Source organism: Trichosurus vulpecula, chromosome 9, assembly GCF_011100635.1.
Source record: "Trichosurus vulpecula isolate mTriVul1 chromosome 9, mTriVul1.pri, whole genome shotgun sequence".
Classification (NCBI taxonomy): Eukaryota; Metazoa; Chordata; class Mammalia; order Diprotodontia; family Phalangeridae; genus Trichosurus; species Trichosurus vulpecula.
Window position 1 is genome coordinate 14,576,502 of NC_050581.1, and position 18,794 is coordinate 14,595,295.

The 18,794-nt window shown below is 38.2% G+C and overlaps 1 protein-coding gene across 5 annotated transcripts in view; it reads left to right on the forward strand.

Moving 5' to 3' along the window:
- The window catches only part of LUC7L (LUC7 like), a 45,198-nt gene extending 28,832 nt beyond the window's left edge, over nt 1-16,366 (forward strand). For 3 of the 5 annotated variants that reach the window (XM_036738349.1, XM_036738350.1, XM_036738348.1), the window contains 6 exons: nt 3,822-3,965; nt 9,136-9,312; nt 10,805-10,893; nt 12,190-12,219; nt 13,607-13,809; nt 14,402-16,366. In XM_036738349.1, the coding sequence (XP_036594244.1) occupies nt 3,822-3,965; nt 9,136-9,312; nt 10,805-10,893; nt 12,190-12,219; nt 13,607-13,775 (609 nt within the window). In that variant the 3' untranslated portion in view covers nt 13,776-13,809; nt 14,402-16,366. The remainder of the gene's footprint in view (nt 1-3,821; nt 3,966-9,135; nt 9,313-10,804; nt 10,894-12,189; nt 12,220-13,606; nt 13,810-14,401) is intronic. The other 2 variants (XM_036738347.1, XM_036738351.1) reach the window with 1 other exon arrangement.
- Nucleotides 16,367-18,794: the final 2,428 nt, after the last annotated feature.

The window sequence follows — 18,794 nt, forward strand, 5'->3', positions numbered from 1 at the left end:
TAAATCTCAGCAGTCTGGAATGTGTAGCATTCATGAAGACTTCCACCTTCATAACTAACAACAATCAAGGTCCGTCAATGTTTCTCACTCACCGAAGTACATTGCAGAAGCAGCATTAATGACCAACTTGCCTTGTAAAAACTTGTTGACTGAAACAAAACAGTTTAACTATTTACTACCGTCTGTAAATTTAATGGGAAAGAAAAAATGAAGACCTAAAACTGGTTGGAATAAGTGAACTAGTAGGGATAACCCATTCTTACCAGATTTTAATCCCAACCAAATTCGTATTGTGGGTTCATCCCATTTTCACAGGCTAATGGAAAGAGGAGGAAAGATTTTCCATCTTCTGGGCACTTTTTACCCAGGAAATGACCTAGATCAAAGTACTCTTGCACCCAAGAAAACACCTTAGAACAGTTAGTTGATGATTGTCGAATTCATAGTTAAAAAAAAAAAAGGAAGATTAAAAACAACAACAAAAGCACGCTATAGAACAATTTAAGCTGTGTTGTGGCCTTCTACATATTAGGGTGATACTGAGGGTGTTTGGATGTTGGTTAGTGTGCTTGATATAAACTAACCAAAGAATAGACTAGCTTTAAGAAAGGCTTAGAAGCCAGGAAAAGAACAACCAAGATCCTAGAACCTTACATCATGTGTGGATGTGCCCTTTCAGGTTTGAACCAATTAGCCACTCAAGAAGAAAATAAATTACCCTTATATTCTGTTAGTAGTTTTATTGTTCTGAAGAGGGAAGAAGCAGGGTTCTTGAAAATTTGAGATTTGAAAAAAACAGGAGTCAGACTTTGCCAGGTTAGAAATCTTCAAGGCATTGTATTAAACTTCTTACTAGTTAAAATTGAAGGAATACTTTTGAGACTCAGAAATGTTTGAAGATGTACATTATCATATGTGTAAGGTAAAGGTAGAAAGGTGAATGTGAGTTTTCAGCAAATTGGAGATAGTTTTCATGGGGTTGCTTATTTTTTATGGATAGAGTTCATTGGAAGGGATGCTAGCAACTTACTTCACCCTCCCCTTTTTAAAACAGGTGAGAAAACTGAGGCCCAAGAACGGAAAGTTAATTGTCTTAAAAAAGAAAGGAAGTGTTACTTACACATTACTTATTAAAGAATCTTTAGCAGAAGTTTTTAAGTGGCATTCAGTGGCATTGCCAAGACCCAGTTCTCACGGTTACTTATTATTTATGTATATGTATGTGTATATATGTATGTATATAGGTACACACACACACAATTGATGCCCTTCATTTTTATATTACATTCATTTCTAAATATATCCTTCCTCTAACAGGAGAAGAGTCAAGAAAATGTACCTCCCTCCCCTCACTGCAGAGGTGGGGGACCATGGATGTGGAATATTGATCATGTTTTGAGAAGCAGTTAATTTGTTAGTTGGTTTGGCTGAATTGTTTTTTCCTTTTCTGATCTTTGTTGTACACGAGGATCATTCTGCAGTCATTCTGCAAAACCACACAGCATCTCAGCTGTTTCTGGTAATATGAGCTATATTCATATCCGTGGGCCCCTACCTCTGCAGTTAAGGAAGGAGAAATATTTCCTCAACTTTTCTCTGGGGCCCATCATGTGGAGTTCTGTTTCATTTTAGTCTTTGTTTTTTCATTGTTGTATTATGTATATTGTTTTCATGATCAGTTTCACTGTTTCTAATTTTATGTGTTTTCCCGTTTCTCTAAATTATTTATAATTATTCATTGTTTAGCTATTTTGCAATTGATGGGCACTTTGTCTTTGCTACCACAGAAAGTACCACAAGAAATAATATTTGTATGTAAGACTTTGCTTTGTGTTTTTGATCTCCTTTTGAGCATGCCTTTTAGATGGTTTCTCTGGATGAAAAGGGTATGAATGTTCTAGTTAATTTTGTCACAATTTCAAATTCCTTTCCCAAATTATTGCACTAATTCATACACAGTAGTGTATATCAGTATGCCTGTTTTCCTGCAGTAGTTTGGGGTTCTTTTTACCATACCACAGTCACCACTTGAAATTTTGCTGATTGAAAAATGATTAAAGAGTGCTACCAAGGTATTGCCTGGAAAAGCAGCTCTTATAAAACTAGTCAGTTGAACTTGTGGACCTATTTATTCATATGTTTACTAATCATTTCACAGTGGTTGGCTAATTGTAATTTAGAGGCATTATGCTGTAGTAGACAAAAAGTTGTCTTCAGATTCAGGACTATCTGGGGTTTTGTCCTAACTCATTCTTACAATGGGAAAGTCACTTGATAATCTCTTGGTACTTTCAGACATCTCATTCAGAATGTAATTTGCAGTTAAGTTTACAAGTCTGCATTGCCAAAGGAAGTTTTCTGTACCTATGAAATTAGAACTGAGGGTAAAAAAAAATTGGCATTTTCATGTTTTTAATTATTTCTCTTGCTAATCATACAAGACTGTATGTCTGTTATCTGAGGGTTAGCCTAACAAAATTCATTAACAGCTAGCCAAGGGGTGACTGAAATTTTGGTTACAGGAGTTCTTGAAGACCGCTTAATAAGTCTTAATTGAGTTGGATAGAGTTTAGTGGATGAAAGACTGGTGAAAAGTCAGATTCTTAAACGATTCAAGTATTTTAATTATATACCCAAATAAATATGTCCCTGATTGTTGCCATCCTAGGACTCCTTAGAGTCTCAGAGTAATCTAAAGAGGCATGAGGTAATTGTGATTTAGCCAGAGACTGACTGAATTTAGAGTTGGAAACTGTGTTCAAACTGTGGCTCTTCTGCTTAATTGCCTCATGTGACCCTTGAATATGTCCCTTTCAGTTGTAAATGCTGTGAGTCAGTTATCTGCATACTTTAAACCATTTTGGCTTTGCTAGAAATACAGGTTGCCTATGCTTTGTGTTTGGGGAAAGTCATGTTTAATGGCACTTTTCAACAGAAAAGAAGTGTTTCTAACAGTAAAGAATCCTTTTCAGCAGAAATTACCTATAATTTAATTTCTAACTTAAATTTCAGTTCTCCTTGTCTTTGCCATTATATCATCATTCTTTTCTAATGTTAGAGTTCTCTCTGAAGTAGAAACGGTTAAAATATGAGCATTGTGTGTAATGAAGCAAATTAATGGAGTACATACTTACACAATGTTAGAGCTGGAGGGAACATCAGAACTTATGTAATCTAGCTTAGACCTTAATGATCACCTAGCCATACAGGTAAAGAAACTAAAGCCCAGGGAGAATTCGCTTTCCCAAGATTACACAACTAGTTCGACTAGAGCCCTAAATTCATGATTCCCCAGTCATACATAAATTCTTTTTTGCTATACTGACTTTTTCTTTTTTGCATTAGTGATTTTTTATCTTGGATTAGGGGAAGAATTAAATGGTGCTGAGGTAAAAACTATACAATAGTAATGTGATGTTGACACGTTGAATAAAACCAATGTGTGTTTTCATTGTATGTTTTAATCCTGGGAAGATTACTTTTTATGACAGTTGACCAGTGAGAATTAGAATAAGGTTGAGCTATGATTGGAGGGGTTGGGGTTTACATGTAAAGCTGGCATTGTGAACAAAGACCGAATTGGGAATAGCAGAAAAACTGGAATGTGCTTTAAATTCAAAGCCTCAACAATTGATGTTTGTGTTAGGAAAGAAAAAGTTCCATTCTTAATATAAACCACAGTATAGCTCTTGGGATTGCTTCCATATGACCCCTGTTCCTTGAACACACATTTCTGAAACACAGTAGGAATGTTGCAAGAAGTTTTCAGACTTCAAAAAAAAAGTTTTCAGACTTGTGTCCATAATTCTTCTCTCCTCTAGGCAGAAAAAGTACATGAATTGAATGAAGAAATTGGCAAACTGCTTGCTAAAGCTGAACAGCTGGGAGCTGAAGGAAATGTGGATGAATCCCAGAAGATCCTTATGGAAGTGGAGAAAGTTCGAGCAAAGAAAAAAGAAGCTGAGGTTTGTTAGGAAGTTCTGATACTCTCGTAAGGGCTTCAGGGTAGATAACGTACCTATTTTTACCTGAGAGAAGCTCAAAGAAAAAACTTGCTCAGGAAAACATGACTAGTAAAAAGGTCAAGCTGAGATTCAAACACAAGTCTTCTGATTACTAGTTTGTACTTTCTATTGTACCATCCTACCATTGATGCAAGATACTCATTTCAATAGACTTTCAAGTAGTTTGACATGGCAAAAAAAAGCTAATGTCATTTTAGTCTACATTGTTAAATATATTATGTCCAGCATAAAGGCAACTAGTGTTCTCCCTTTCTTAAACTCTTATCTAGAATATTGTATATAGTTCTGGAAGGAAGCTTTATTTCAGGAAGGCCTTTCTTGAGCTGGAGTGAGTTATGTGTGTATGTGACAAGTACAAGAAGAATCACCATGTTTTAAGAGGTTGCACTGAAGGAACTAGAGCTGATTAGCCTAAAGAAAAGAGAGACTTGGGGGGATGGGGCAGGGAAATGTATTTTCAGATATTCAGAGGTCTTTTTGGCAAAAGAGGAATTCAGCTTGTTGTATTTAGCTGCAGAAGAAAGCACCAGGACCACTGAATAGAAATTATAGGCAGACAAATTTCAGTGTATTATTAGACATTCTTAATATAGTAATTTGAGGAATGAGTTATTTTGGGGGAGGTAATGAGTTTCTCATCATTGGGTGTCTTCAAACAAATTGTGTGAGTACTTGTTGGAGATCTGTCTCAAGTATTCTTGCTTTGATCATCATGGAGATCATCTCTGCCTAACTCATGTGAGTACATGATTTAGATATGGGAACTGCTCAGATGAGAAGATTCATGTTCTTCTGGAAAAGGATAAGCTCAGAGATTTCTGGAGGCACTTCCCCAGACTTCTCTCCCCAGCCATCCCAGAGCTTGGGCTGTGATTTCCTTCCAGCTTTTAAGAATATTTGAATTTGGGTTTAAGTACTGCATTGAGGGAGTGTCTTCATCAGGAGTTTATCACATCAGTGAAATCACAGGGCTGGTAAGAAAACAACAACAGTCATGAGCTTTGTGTTGTGGGTTTTTTGTTTTGTATTCTTTTTCCACCAGAAAGGTGAAGGCCTGGGTAACTGAAGTGTGGTTTATCAATATTCGGTGCCATATTTTGTTAGAATACACAGTGGGCGACATCAGTGTTCAAATATGAACTTGATTTCAGATGACTTTTTTTGGTTAGTATATATTATTAGTTGTCTTGAAGGGAAGTATCCAGAAGATATTCCCCCTTCTAAATTCCGTCTTTTGTGGAAGTTACTGACATATTCTCCTGGATGCTAAAATGTAAGGTGATAAAGCCATATGCCTTCTCTATTCAGTATACCACTTGGGTTTCAAGAGGCTCGGAATCCTTTACGGCACTATTTCTTTGACATTGTTCGTACTATAATTACTTTTAACTACTTCTCTTAATGTTCAGGGCCAGTGTTAGAAGTACCAACCTTTTTGTTTTCTTATTTGTTGTATAAAGCGCTTGTTTTTTGGAAATCTTTTAAAAAAAACAAACTGGTGTTGATACAGAATTTTATGCTTCCAAAGCCCTTCACTGTCATCTTGTTTGAGCTTCACACTCTGTACAGTTTTATGGAAGAATGTCTGGAAGTATTATTCCCATTTTATAGATGAGCAAACCAAGACCCTGAAAACCATTAGTCTTTCTATCTAGTGCTCTTTACGGTGCCTCAGCTTCAGATGTTTTTTGTCGTTTAATGATAGTCATTAAGGTTGACAGAAAGCTTTAGATAACTATAACTAGCTTAGTCTTATGGATGGTAAAGAAACCCAAGGTCACACAGTAAGTGGTTGAGCCAGGCCTTGAAATCCTGGTCTTGTTCCTAGCTACTTTGAGCATCTTCATTGTGCAAGTTGCAAATTCTGTATTATTGATTGATCTGCTTCCAGTCCAGTTTAGCAAATGTTTGCTGATTACCTACTTTGCTCTAGGTTCTGCAGGGGTGCAAAAATCTTTTTCTCTATATGTATCAATATATAAATACCAATGGTATCTTTATACCATGCTGTAGCAAATGCTTCCAGTCTTTGTGAGGTGAGGGTAATTTTGTCTTTGGAAAAAAAGACATCTTTGTTATTAATGTGTCTTAAGGAAACATGTTTTTGGTCTTTGCTAATCTTTTTCAAATGCTAGGAGAACCAACTACTGGAATTTCTGGGAAGTTTTGGGTTCTAATTTTTTTTTCTGGCAGAAATGACTTGAGGAAATTGATTGGTATGGAGTTGTTGATCATGTAGGTAGTATGGCTTGGTACCAGTACCTCTGCTGACCAGTTTGGGATACCTAAGTAGAGATATTATTTATCAGTGGATAATATAGATAGATGTCATTTCATATTTCTGTTTCTGAGGAACTTACATTGTAGTAGGGGAGATAAGACTGGTATGTAAAAATCCTTTAGACCATATAAAAACAAAGTGTCAGAGCCCTTCAGAGAAGAGAGAGATCACAATCACATTCATTTGGGAGCGTGAAGCATCTTTGCAAAGGAAATGACATTTGGGAGTAGCTTGTCTAGCGCTTTGTTTTAGAAAGATTATTCTTTATGTTTGGATTGTTATGCTGAGTAGGAAAATAGTGAGAATAGGAAGAGACCAGCCAGAGATTTCTATGATGGTGCAACACTAAGACCCCATGATTGTGATTCAAGTGAGAGATAATGACTACCTGAACTAGATCTTGGCAGTGGGAACAGGAGGGGAGAGAAACTGCAGGGGTAGATTCTGGTATTTTTGGCAGATTGTTGACCAGAAGGATGATGGTACAGCGAACAGAAGTTTGAATTTGGGAGGCAAAGATACTGAGTTCAGTTACGGATTGTTGACTTTGAAATGTTGGTAAAATATTGGATGAAGATGTCCAACTGAAAATTGAGAATGTGAAACTAGATCTCTGGAAGGAGAGTTTTCTTAGCCATCTTAATCAGTGTGGTATTTTAATATTTGAGAGTGAATGAGATGCTGAAGAAGAGGGTCCAGGACAAAACTTTAGGGAACATGTAGGTTTAAGCATGGGGAAAAATAGAAGAAACAGAAGTTGGAGGAGAGAGTTAAAGGAATTAAGAGGCGTTTGCTATATGCCAGGTTCTTTCCTTGGCGTTGGTGAGCAAGGCTAAAATGCCAGTGCTATCTCTCAACAGATTTATATTCTATGGGAAGAGATAACATGTATGTATATGTGTGTATGTAAAATATATACAAGGTAATTTTTTAAAAAAATTGGTAGAAGACATCAGAAGCTGGAGAGAATTGAGAAAGACTTAAGTAGGAGGTCAGACTATGAAGGAAATTGGGGTTCTAAGAGGCAGAGGGGAGGGGAGTGTGTGGACTAAGGCATGAGGGAAAAGTATTTGTAAAGCACAGAGGTAGAAGATGATGGAGTAGTGTGTGTGTGTGAGGAACAGCAAGAAGGCTTGGTTGGTTGCCTAGGAAGGGACAAGCCAGTTGAGGTTGGAAAGAGGTGGTCAGAAATTTCTTTGCCTGTGAGTAGTTGGCTATACTTCCAGCCAGTGTAAGATGGGAAGACCATCAGATTTGGCAATTAAGAAATTACTGGCAACAAGGTATGGGTAACACTGGAAGGTGACAGAAAAGTCCCTTGGCAATTAGGAGATTTTCTTTCAGTGTTAAGCTTGTGTGGTCATATTAGAAGCTAGATTGCAAGGAATAAAAGGAGTGGGTAGTTGGTATATAAGTAGTAAATATAAATTACTCTTAAAGTTTGTCAACAAAAAAGGAAAGAAAAGTGATAGGAACTTTCAGGAAATAGATTGTTTTTAGTATAGATTTAAGCTGAGTAAGTTTGCTGGCAAAAGGGAAGGAGCAAAGACAAGAGAAAATAGATAGAACCCATGTCACAGAAGGACTTCAGGTGAAAGGATTATCCTTAAAGAAAGGAAGGAAGGAGCAGCTAGGTGGCTGAGTGGATAGAGTACCATACTGCAGTGGATAGAGTTCCAGCCCTGGAATCAGGAGGACCTCAGTTCAAATTTGGCTTCAGACATTTGACACTCACTAGCTGTGTCACTTAACTCACTAGCAAATCACTTAACCCCAATTGCCTCCCCAGAAAAAAAAGAAAAGAAAGGAGGGTAGTTAAGGAACGATATAAGAAAAATTGCAACAACAGAACCCCTACTATACTACTGAGCAGAGTCAGGAACCAGCAGGTCCCTGAAGCAGTTTGGGCACAGGGGAAATCATTCGTCTTCACTGTTCACAAAATAGTTTGTAAAGTGTACAACAAGCTATACAGCACACACTTACGAAAGTGTTCTTACAGCTGTCTGATTTCAATAGAGCTCCCATCTAGGGCGCTATCCTTAACATTTGGTAGCATTAGGAGAGAAGCTAGCTCAGTGCAGCGTTCATCTATATTCACTCATTCAATAAAACTTTTCTCCTTTATACTTAAGATCTCCACTGCCACTCTGATTTTACTGAAACATTCTTCTCTATACTTGGAATTGATATTTGAAATCTGGGTGACTAGTTGGCTTACTACCAAGATGATTGTCTTCCAGAGAAGTCAAAGGAGATAAGAACCAGTAGGGTCGACTGAGTTGATTGATGAGAAGCTAGCTGAGCATTGGGGTCTCTGTCTCTAAAAAGTTTGTGTTGGAATTGGAAGGAACATTATCTAAGTGATGAAGAGTGGGTGGTATTGGCTTATGGAGAATAGGAAAGATTTGGGGCAGCTGCATAATTCTAGGGAATTAGCAGAAAGTTAAAGGGATTGCTCAGTAACAAGTGCTGACCTGGGTGAAATTAGATCTCCTGACTTAATTAAACAGTCTGTCAGCATAGCCTTCTCCAGAATCAACTAGCAGCAGCATAAAAAGCAGAATGCAGTTTGTAGAGAGCTGGAGATATGGAAGGTGAAATGAAGAGAGCACGTTATAATTACTAGAAGGTTTCAGACTAGATAGAGAAACAAGTGAGTTCAGAATGGGAGTGATGGCCAGAATAGCAATATATCAGGGGCCCAGAGATCAAGAGGCTTATGACAAAGGACAGTATCAAAAGAATGAGAGTGTTGGTAGAAGGCAAGAGAGGTGGGAATTTAAAGTTTGAGATCTCGAATCAATTTTTCCCCCTTTTGTTACTTAGGAAGAATATAGAAATTCCATGCCAGCATCCAGTTTCCAGCAGCAGAAACTTCGAGTCTGTGAGGTGTGTTCTGCATACCTTGGTCTCCATGATAATGATCGTCGTCTTGCAGATCACTTCGGGGGCAAATTACACTTGGGATTTATTCAGATTCGTGAGAAACTGGATCAGTTGAGGGTAAGTTGATTATATTATCTGTTAAGAGGAGGTCTTTTCTTTCCTTTCAGTTCCTTTGAGGTATGTTTGGCTTCATTGGAGCCAAGTCATAAGATTGAAACCTTATCTTTCAGACTTCTGTAACAGGATGCTTCAGATTCTATACTGAAGCAGTCAGCTTTTAACTTTCCTGGTTTTAAGTTAAACTTTTTCATGTTTTGATTTTTTAACTTTGAAGTTCCTTATGTTAAAGACAGGCTAAATACTTTTTAACAACTGGCATTTATGTAGTGTTTTACAACTTATCAAGGTACTTTTCATATGCTCTTATTTTATCTTTGAAGAGCAATCCTCCAAGGTAAGTAGTTCCTGTGTTATCTCCATTTTATAAGAATAGAGGCAGTAAGTAGAAGAACTAGGACCTTAATTAATGAAGGTCTTTCTGACTGCAAGATCAGTGTTTGGTTTTTTCCCCACTCTGCCACACTATCCTTATTCGATTTTTTTAGTACTTAAAATTTGTGGGGTTTTTACAAAAATTGTAATGTAATAAATACCTCAGCAACTGAGCATAAGGACTGTTCACTTGCAGTGTTGTAGGAGCACCTCTACAGTCTGTTAATGCTGGCATATCATGGCACCCCGGCTTCTTCCTAACTTTTCCTCCTATTTTTGGTTTCTAAGGCACAGAAATAGACTTTTTGGTCAGAGAATGCCTGTGAAGAGGCTGTTTCCCCTGCCTGTTGTCATGGTGACATATTGAGGCCACAGCCTTTGTGTCCCACTTCACCGGATCAACCGAGGCCTGACCGTTTCAGTCTGCTTGGAAAGTAGGACAGGAAGAAAATAAAGTTTTTACTCAAGTTAAAGCAAAGCTTTGGTTGATGAGTTTCTGGTAATGAATTCTCTCAGAATAAAACTGCTTACCTTTTTTGTGCCGGCTGGCAGCTTTATTTACTCATTAGATTGTTGTCCTAGCTCAGAATACTTCACAACCACACTTTAAACTGGCTTCTCTCTTTGCTTAAAAGCAGATAGTTTTTCATATGTGCTTCCCCTGGGAGCTTGTCTTTAGCATGTCATTGGTAAGATTTTGCAGGTGACTCAGCACCAGATATTTCAGAACATAGCTGTAAGAGGAAGGTATAGAATTAGGAAGTTGGGTTGATACAGGATTATTATCACTTGGTAGCAATGTCAGTCAGTGAGCATTGTTCATGTGCCTATGTGCCAGGCACTCTGCTAAGCACTGAAATACTATGAATTAGATGATTGGGAAAGTTTTTCTACTCCTGGAGTGTGATGAAATCTAGATGTACTTGTTCGATGGATTGATTTTTATCATCATGAATTTGTGAAATGTGCCTAGAGAAATAAATTGACTTCTGTATGACAGTTCCGTAGCAGAATGAAGAGCCTTAAATTCCTGAATTCTTGTAAAACCATTCTCTTGGTGGGTTTTTGTCTATAAAATTTCACAGTATATGAATCTTAGAAGTATCTCTGCTTTTAGAAAACAGTGGCAGAAAAACAGGAGAAAAGAAATCAAGATCGTTTGAGGAAGAGAGAAGAGCGAGAACGAGAAGAAAGGATGGGCCGAAGGTGAGTTTCAGCAGTCACACCTGAGAGAAATCAAATGGTGTGGAGGCTAGTTCAGAAGAACTTGTAGTTTTAACAGCTTCCCAGTAAACATGAATACGATTCTGTAAATTTAATATGACAATTTAATAAATTCCTACTAGACCGTAGGGATCCAAAGATGAAAACACTGTAGAGCTTGAAATCAAATGTGGAGGACACATTTTGCAGATAGGTAGGACATAAGGTAGAGTGAGATAAGAGCAGTGGAAAGATTTTTTCTGGTGAGCAGCTCACACAGGATCCAAGACTCAGAACTAGAAAGGACTGTAGAGGTTGAGTTCAATCCCGTCTTCGTTTTACTGATGATGAAAGGCCATAAAAAAAGTGACTTTCCCAAGGTCATGTAGCTAGTAGATAGTGGCAGATGGGATTTGAACATTAGGTCCTTTGATCCCAGATTTTGCCCTCTTTAAACTAGGATACAACAGTGGTAATGGCTGCCTTTCGGATCAGGAAGGGCTTTATGGAAGGAAGAGAAGACTTCTGACAGATGGAAATGAGGAAGGAGAGTAATCCAGTCTTGTGGAGTGGCCTGTGAATGTAATCTGGCAGGGGGGCAGGACAAATTGAGGGAACAGTTGACTAGAACTTAAAAGGCTTAAAGGGGAGTAATGGGAAAAAAGAGTGAAAGCTAACCTTATTTTGTAGTCATCCATGTTTATGTAGGAAACAGCAAATTTAAAGCAACAAAAAAGTGTTTGCCCACTCTTTGATTTCATCACTTATCTCATTTCTGCATGTTTTATCCCCAGAGGAAGAGGAAGAAATAAAAATTGTTCTGTAAACAAAGAAGATTTGTAAAGTCAAGATACAATTAGTGTGGTATCATTTAAGCTGCAATTGGTAGAGTTGAGTTTAAGTTTTGACTTCCAAACTCTTTGCCTTCCTTGCTCCCCTCCCCCCTCATTGAGGAGGCAAGCAATTTGATATAGGTTATACATGTGCAGTCATGCAAAACATTTCCATGTGTAATAACAATTTAGATTTGAAGATCTTTTCCACCCATTAATAGGCCATGTAACCTGTTTATGTCACATGTGGTGGGAGGAGCTTGCTGAGAGGAAAAGAAAAGTATGTTTGGTAGTAGTAAGGCTCCATACTGTGAGAGTAACATACCACTTGCTTCAGAGGGTAGTTGTGGGGAAAGCACTTTGTAAATCCAGAAGCATCACATAAAAAATATGAACTGTTCAGCTATTTAGTTCAATACAGTGGCTGTGGAAAATTAAATGCTTGCACCTTTTTTTCTGTTTTCAGGTCTGGATCAAGAACTAGAGATCGAAGAAGGTGGGTGTGTTGTATATGTATGGTGAGAAAGTATGATGAGATTTTCTTATTGGGAATGGGGGGAGGGAAGAAGCAGAGGGGATGGTAACTTAATAGGGGAACCAGTAATCTATCAATGAGCAGGAGGAATGGGAACTGAGGCCGACATAATAAGTAGGAAGACATGCTTTGTGCTGGCTCGTATTCTATTTCCCACTGCAAATAATAGAGTGAGATACCACACAAGTATGTTTTATCCTGAACTTTTTAGCCTTAAATTTTAACCAGCGTGTCTTCAGGAGTGCTTTATTAGAATACTGTGAAATATCATTAGAATATCATTAGATAATTAGGAAAAAAGGGACACCAGATATAAGTAAAAAAGACAAATAACAGGACAAATTGGCAGAATAAGGAGAAGTCACTAAAAGGTGGTGTTAAGGGATTAGATCATATCCCTCGGGCACTGTGAATCTGGCATTCACCAATGACATAGAATCCCAGATTTAGAGGGGACTTCAGAAGTCATCTAGACTAAAGAATCTGAGTATGAATTGCTTCTATAATATCTTTGTTGTTGTTCAGTCATTTCTGGCTCTTTGTGACCCCTTCTGGGGTTTTCTTGGCAAATATATTGGAGCAGTTTGCCATTTCCTTCTCAAGTTCATTTTATGGATGAGGAAACTGAGGCAAATGGGGGGAAGTGACTTGCCCAGAGTCATACAGCTAGTAAGTGTCAGAGGCTAGATTTGAGCTCAGGTCTTCCTGACTCTAGACCCCACTCTCTACCAACTGTTCCACAGTTATTTTTCAAACCTTGCAGTGACAGGAAACCCGCTACTTCCATAGGAAACCATTTCCTATACTTTGCTATAGCTTTGTTAGAAAGCTTTTTGATATCCTATTTCTTGCCTTCTCAATGAGTAGGAGAAGAGGTAGAGGGAAAGAATTTGGAACTGAAAATTTAAAAAAAAATTTTTTTAAGAAATTTTTTTGATATTTGTCTTAACTTTGATCATTGGTTCCATTAGATACTCTTTGTCAGCAAAGGTATATAAGAGAGGTGTAAATAACTTATCAGGTTGCTTAAAAAGCTATGGACCTGGAGATGTACTTAAGGCTATTCATTTTTAATATAAAACAGCTGAGGGATAGTGAAGACAGCACTAAATTAGAGATTGAGAAGAATTGACTTCAAACCTGACTGCCATTTATCAGTTGTGTGCCTTTGATCTCTGAGCTTCAGTTTCCCCATTTTGTATAATGAGGGAAATACCTGCTTTGCTTATTAACTCATTGAGTTGTGAGGCTCAAACGAAATTACTGTAAAGCACATGCTGTGTAAATGTGAGGTATTATTTATTCTTTTCAGAATCCATAGCTTTGGATTTTTGCCGCCTCTAACTAGGTCACGATCTCGGGACAGGCGACGAAGGCGGTCAAGGTCAGGCTCTCGTGAGAGGCGAAAGTCCCGGTCACGATCTCGGGACAGACATAGGCGCCACCGAAGCCGCTCACGTAGCCATAGCAGGGGTCATCGACGAGGTTCCAGAGACAGAAGTTCGAAACACAAGTAACTACTCTGACTCCTTCACGTAGCAGCAACCAGGAGTGAGCTCCTTCTCTTTGTGTTACCAGGGTCATTGGGTCCTAACAGTTTTTAGTCAGGAATTTTGACCTGGGGGTTTGATGAGGTTAACTGAAATAAAGACTCAGTATGCAAAAGACTTGAATTAATTCCTTGCCAGTTACCATGGAAGTGTTTGCCAGTGTGTGGGCGAGGGTGGAGATGGGGCTCAGAATGGGGTTTAAAGGGTGGGAGGATGGGCAGTGTTCCTGGAACATTGATTATGTGATTGCTAGGAGTCATATCTCTTGTGAGATATGACTGCCTGACTTCAAGCAGATCATCATCCCAGCAGCAGTGAGTGCATGTCATAGACCCAGAATTTAAGTTTTGAACAGAGGCCACTGTAGTCAAACATGAATTCATACTTGAACATAAATATCCTGACGTCAAATTAATGGGAATGTTCTACCTGATGTTGGTCGCTACAAAGGATGTAATCTATACTTGCCTTTTTGTTTTTGTGTCCCACTGCCTATGATTTGCTAATGGTTACCTATATAATCAGGAGGGAAACTGCCTTCCCACTGAAACGTTATCAACTTCCACTCATTGATTGGTGTTTCTCTTTCCTAGATCTAGAGATCAATCTTCAAGAGAGAAGTCCCAGGATAAAGAGAGGAGGGAAAAGAGCTTTGCTGAAAAATGGCATGAGGGTACAAATGGCAACGCTGGTTCAAAGAGATCAGAAGAAAGAGAAGCTGGCGAGATCTGAACTCACACTCTGTGTTGCATTGTAAATAGTCTGATAAACATTCTACACACAGCCTAAATTTACCATTTATATTTGCTGAATACAACTCATCTTTTGTAGTTTTAAATTTCTATTGTTTTGAAGATAGCTGTGAGTTTATAGAGATACAGAGTTACATACCGTTTACTGGAATTTTGTTTAGTAAGATATAAGAAAACATGATCTGATGGATTGTCTTCAGTATAGGCCAGTGACACCCATGTAACTTGTTGGTTGCCTCACCCCAATGAATTCAGCAGTTAGCCCCATGGTCAGAAATGTAATCATTTCCCCTTCCTCCTCCCCCCCTCCATGTACATCCTTTAGAGAACATTCACCTTGACCTTTCAGAGACTTGAATTATATAAGATTAGTTGATAAAACATTACTACCACTGGTGCTGAATTTGCTATTTTCTGTTAGATTTATACACAGAAGAATCAAGACTTTAAAATATTTGGCCACTTCATTTTGAGTTTCTGTTATTGGTGCTTCAAGTCCGGAATATTATTGTTTGTATTCCCCATTTGTACATCTTTGCTTCAGAAAGATAAGCAGAGCACCTTGTGTACCTTAAGGGTGGGGTGCACTAAATCACTTGAAATTATCTGATTTTAAAAGCCAGAGTCAGATTGACTATAAATTTGGTTCTTTTGTTCATGTTCTCTATTTTGTGGATCCCTCCTAGTTAAAACATAAATTCATAAAGCACCTATAAAGATTCTACATATGCTGAGTTGATTTTTGTATGGTACAGGTTGACCCCTTTAAAAAACATCATATAACTTTAGCACAGATCTCATAGAATTGTGTCTTTACCTGAATTCTACAGTGTGGTCTCTTTGTTTACCACTTATATTTGAGACAAAGATAAATCAATATGTAATCAAAATTATATATCCAGAAATTCTCATCAATAGGGGCACTGTTAAAAAGTTGGTGCTGTGAACACCTTGGCTTCTAGGGTTACCACGGTTCTTTTTTTGTTTTATTCTTTGAAATACTATGTGATTTCACGTAACTAATCTCTTCATCTGAATTGATTTCTTCTGTTTCTTGAGGCAGCCAAGTAGCTTTGACTGCAATCTCTTAAACTTTGTCCCACAGGCTAATTTGTTTTAATTTCATAAACCAGTTATTTACATTAGTACCAAATGAATATTTTCAAATTGGTGAACATGTTATTTGTAGATACTGCACAAATTTCCATTTTTGAGTTTTAAGTGGGAAGGAGAATTTTGAGGAGCTGAGCTTCTAATAAACTTTTTTCTTTTTAAAATAGGCCCTCCCACCTTAAGTTTCTGTGGATATACAGGGGCCATTCTGGGTCTGTTTGGTCTTATTGATTGATGCATGTTTAGCTATTGCAGGAATCTAGTTCTGTTTTTTCCAACAGCTATTATATTTTAATTATGGGTTATTTGTAGTCTCTACTTTGTTCAGGGTTCTCCTTTTCCATATGCTTCCTGTCCCCCATGGCCCTTCCCTCCTTCTTCTAACCCCCAATGAGAGGACAGGCCTATGGCCATGGTGTGTTTCTCTTTCTTGAACAAAATGGACCTAATGTCCCAAAGCTTCTGATAACTGATTCCACATTAAAAAGACGGTGGTAGAATGGAACCCACATTACATCGATTTGTTGTCGTGCAACAATTTGCAAATATCATGACAACTGGGATTTGTTTCTTTTGTGGCACCTTTGCTTATGAGGAGTTTTGGTCTAAGTATACAAATGTAAGTAAAATCCACTGTTCTCTTACCAGTCTAACTCACATTAAAGGTTTATGTTTATGTTGCTTGGAGTAGAACTTTGGGTAATTTCTTGTTTAGCTTTTTGTTTTAGCAGGAGAAATCCTTCGCTTTTATTTCTGCAAATGTGTAAATGAATTTGCTAAGTCTTGTATTCCAAGGGAACTATAATTTAGGGGATATTTACTGCATGCTCTGAAGAGCAGACTATCTTCAATTGCTGGTAAGATTACTTTCTTTAGGTCTTGTCCCAATGCTCAGTGATTCCATGGGGAATTAGATGATTTAGGAAGTTAAAATAATACAACAAGGAAGACAGGAGATTTGTGTTAAATCTTCATATGTTGTATTTAATGGTTCTGAGAATGCCTGGCCCCCCTGACTGTTCCACATTTTCCCAATAGTGAGACTACTCATTATTCACAGGATTAATTCCTTACAAATATCAAAAAATATATGGATATTAAAAGCCAGGAGTCCTAGCCCAGAGCTCTTTTCACATTTCTACCCTAAATAATAGAAGACTTTAACCAGGAAGGGGACCTAAGAGATCTTTAAATTCCAAGACCTTCAATTTGGAGATGAAATACTATTTTCCAGAGAAGGTATGTTAACTTCTCCAAGGTCACACAGTAAGCAGAGCTAGCATCTTTAACTCAGATACTCTGATTTTAAATGTAGCACACTTTCTAGTATGTCACAAATTTTTTTGGCCCATTTTTCAAGAATGGTACTTAAAAAATTGAATTGTTTAGTGCAGGTGTGGGAAACCTTGAGGCCACATGTGGCCTTCTAGATCTCGGGGTGCAGCTCTTCGACTGAATCCAAGTTTTATAGAATATATCCTTTTATTAAAGAGATTTGTTCTGTGGAGTTTGGATTTGGTCAGAGGGCTGCACTTGAGGACATAGAAGGTTGCATGTGGCCTTGAGGCTGCAGGTTCCCACCTCTGGTTTAGAACAATAAAAAAGAATTTAATTACAGAAACCTTTGTTAGGAGGGATTAAAGTTAGATTTTGTTGAAATGGGGAAAAGAAAGGGACTTCTTGGGTATGAAGACTGTCAAGGGAACAAATACATGATTATTGTTGTAATTTTTGAAAAGAATATGGGGTGGAGAAAACCTAAATGTTAGCTGGTTCTAAAATGATGTTGAAGAATTTAATGAGATTTTGAAGGTATATCCCAAGGCTCCTATGTGCCCTGTCAAGTTTTGAGCTGTATCTTTAGAAGCAGCCTTCAGTATGGATCCGGAAACTTGTACATTCAGGGAAAGGTTTTGCTTATCCCATGATTATCCATTTAGATATGAAAAGATTCCTGACCAAGCAGACTGTTCTCCTCTCACCCCTTGGAACTATGCCCATTCATTTGTTGGGGAATTAAATGGGAAATGTCAAAGCAGAATAAATCCTTTGGTACCCCCTAAGGACCAATACTGTGCTAGGTAGTGACAACACAAAGACAACGAAGAAGTCCTTGCCCTCGAGAGCTTTACATTCTCATGGAGAAAACAGTTTGCGGGTGTGTGAATATAAACAGAAGGCCTTTCTGGAGATGGGGGCGGGTAGAGGGGTACTCCCAGTGGGCAAACCATGTACTCGAGCTGAGGCTTAAAGGCTAAACCAAGGATTCCAAAAAGGTGAGGAAGGAAGGGAAGAGAATCTCAGGCATCCTTCAAGTTGATAGCCTCACCCCTGGAGATTGGAGCTTCATAAAGCCTTTTGTTAACTTTGTTAGGTAAGGAGTAGCTGTAAAGAAAGATAGTGTAAGTTCAATTTGTAAATATCTGTCATCTCACTGGGAGTTAGAGAAATAGGCACAGAATATTAGCTCCATTTTAGTTGGATACTTCGAGTTACTTAGGACTGCTGGGACTCCACTTTCCTCACCTGTAGAATGACTAGATGATTTATGTGATCCCGTCAAATTCTTTATATATCGGCAGTGATTGCCAAGTGCTGGCTGTGTGCTGGGCAGTAAGAAAAACGTTGCAGGCCTCTGTTCATCAAGTACAATAATATTTGGAGATCAGGAAAGGCCTCATAGACATTGGACTTTGAAGAAAACCAGAAAGGAGGACATGAGGGTGGTGTGTTGAGGCGCGTAGGAGGTGAGTGCTGTCATGCATGTATGATGTGCAGATCACAATCCCTTCATGCTTTGAGCTATAATAGGCAAAATTGTGGTCATTTGAAGGTCTCAGTAGGTTGCTCCCCTCTGTTTCTCATCAAACCCTTTTCATCCTAGTGGACCCTTCCAAACTGCTGTGCTCGCCATGCCACATACGAAGTCAGAGTTGAACTTACATGAATATGCTTCATTTTACAAAATTAAGCAATTAGCCTCCTCACTTGGTATCAACAAACATTGAGGATCTGCTGTGTTCCCAGTGCTAGGGGGAGCATATGTGGAATTGTCAGGTACAGTGTCTTCCCCTCAATAAGTTAAACCTCTTAGAAGTGCACACAAGTAATCTATGCAAAG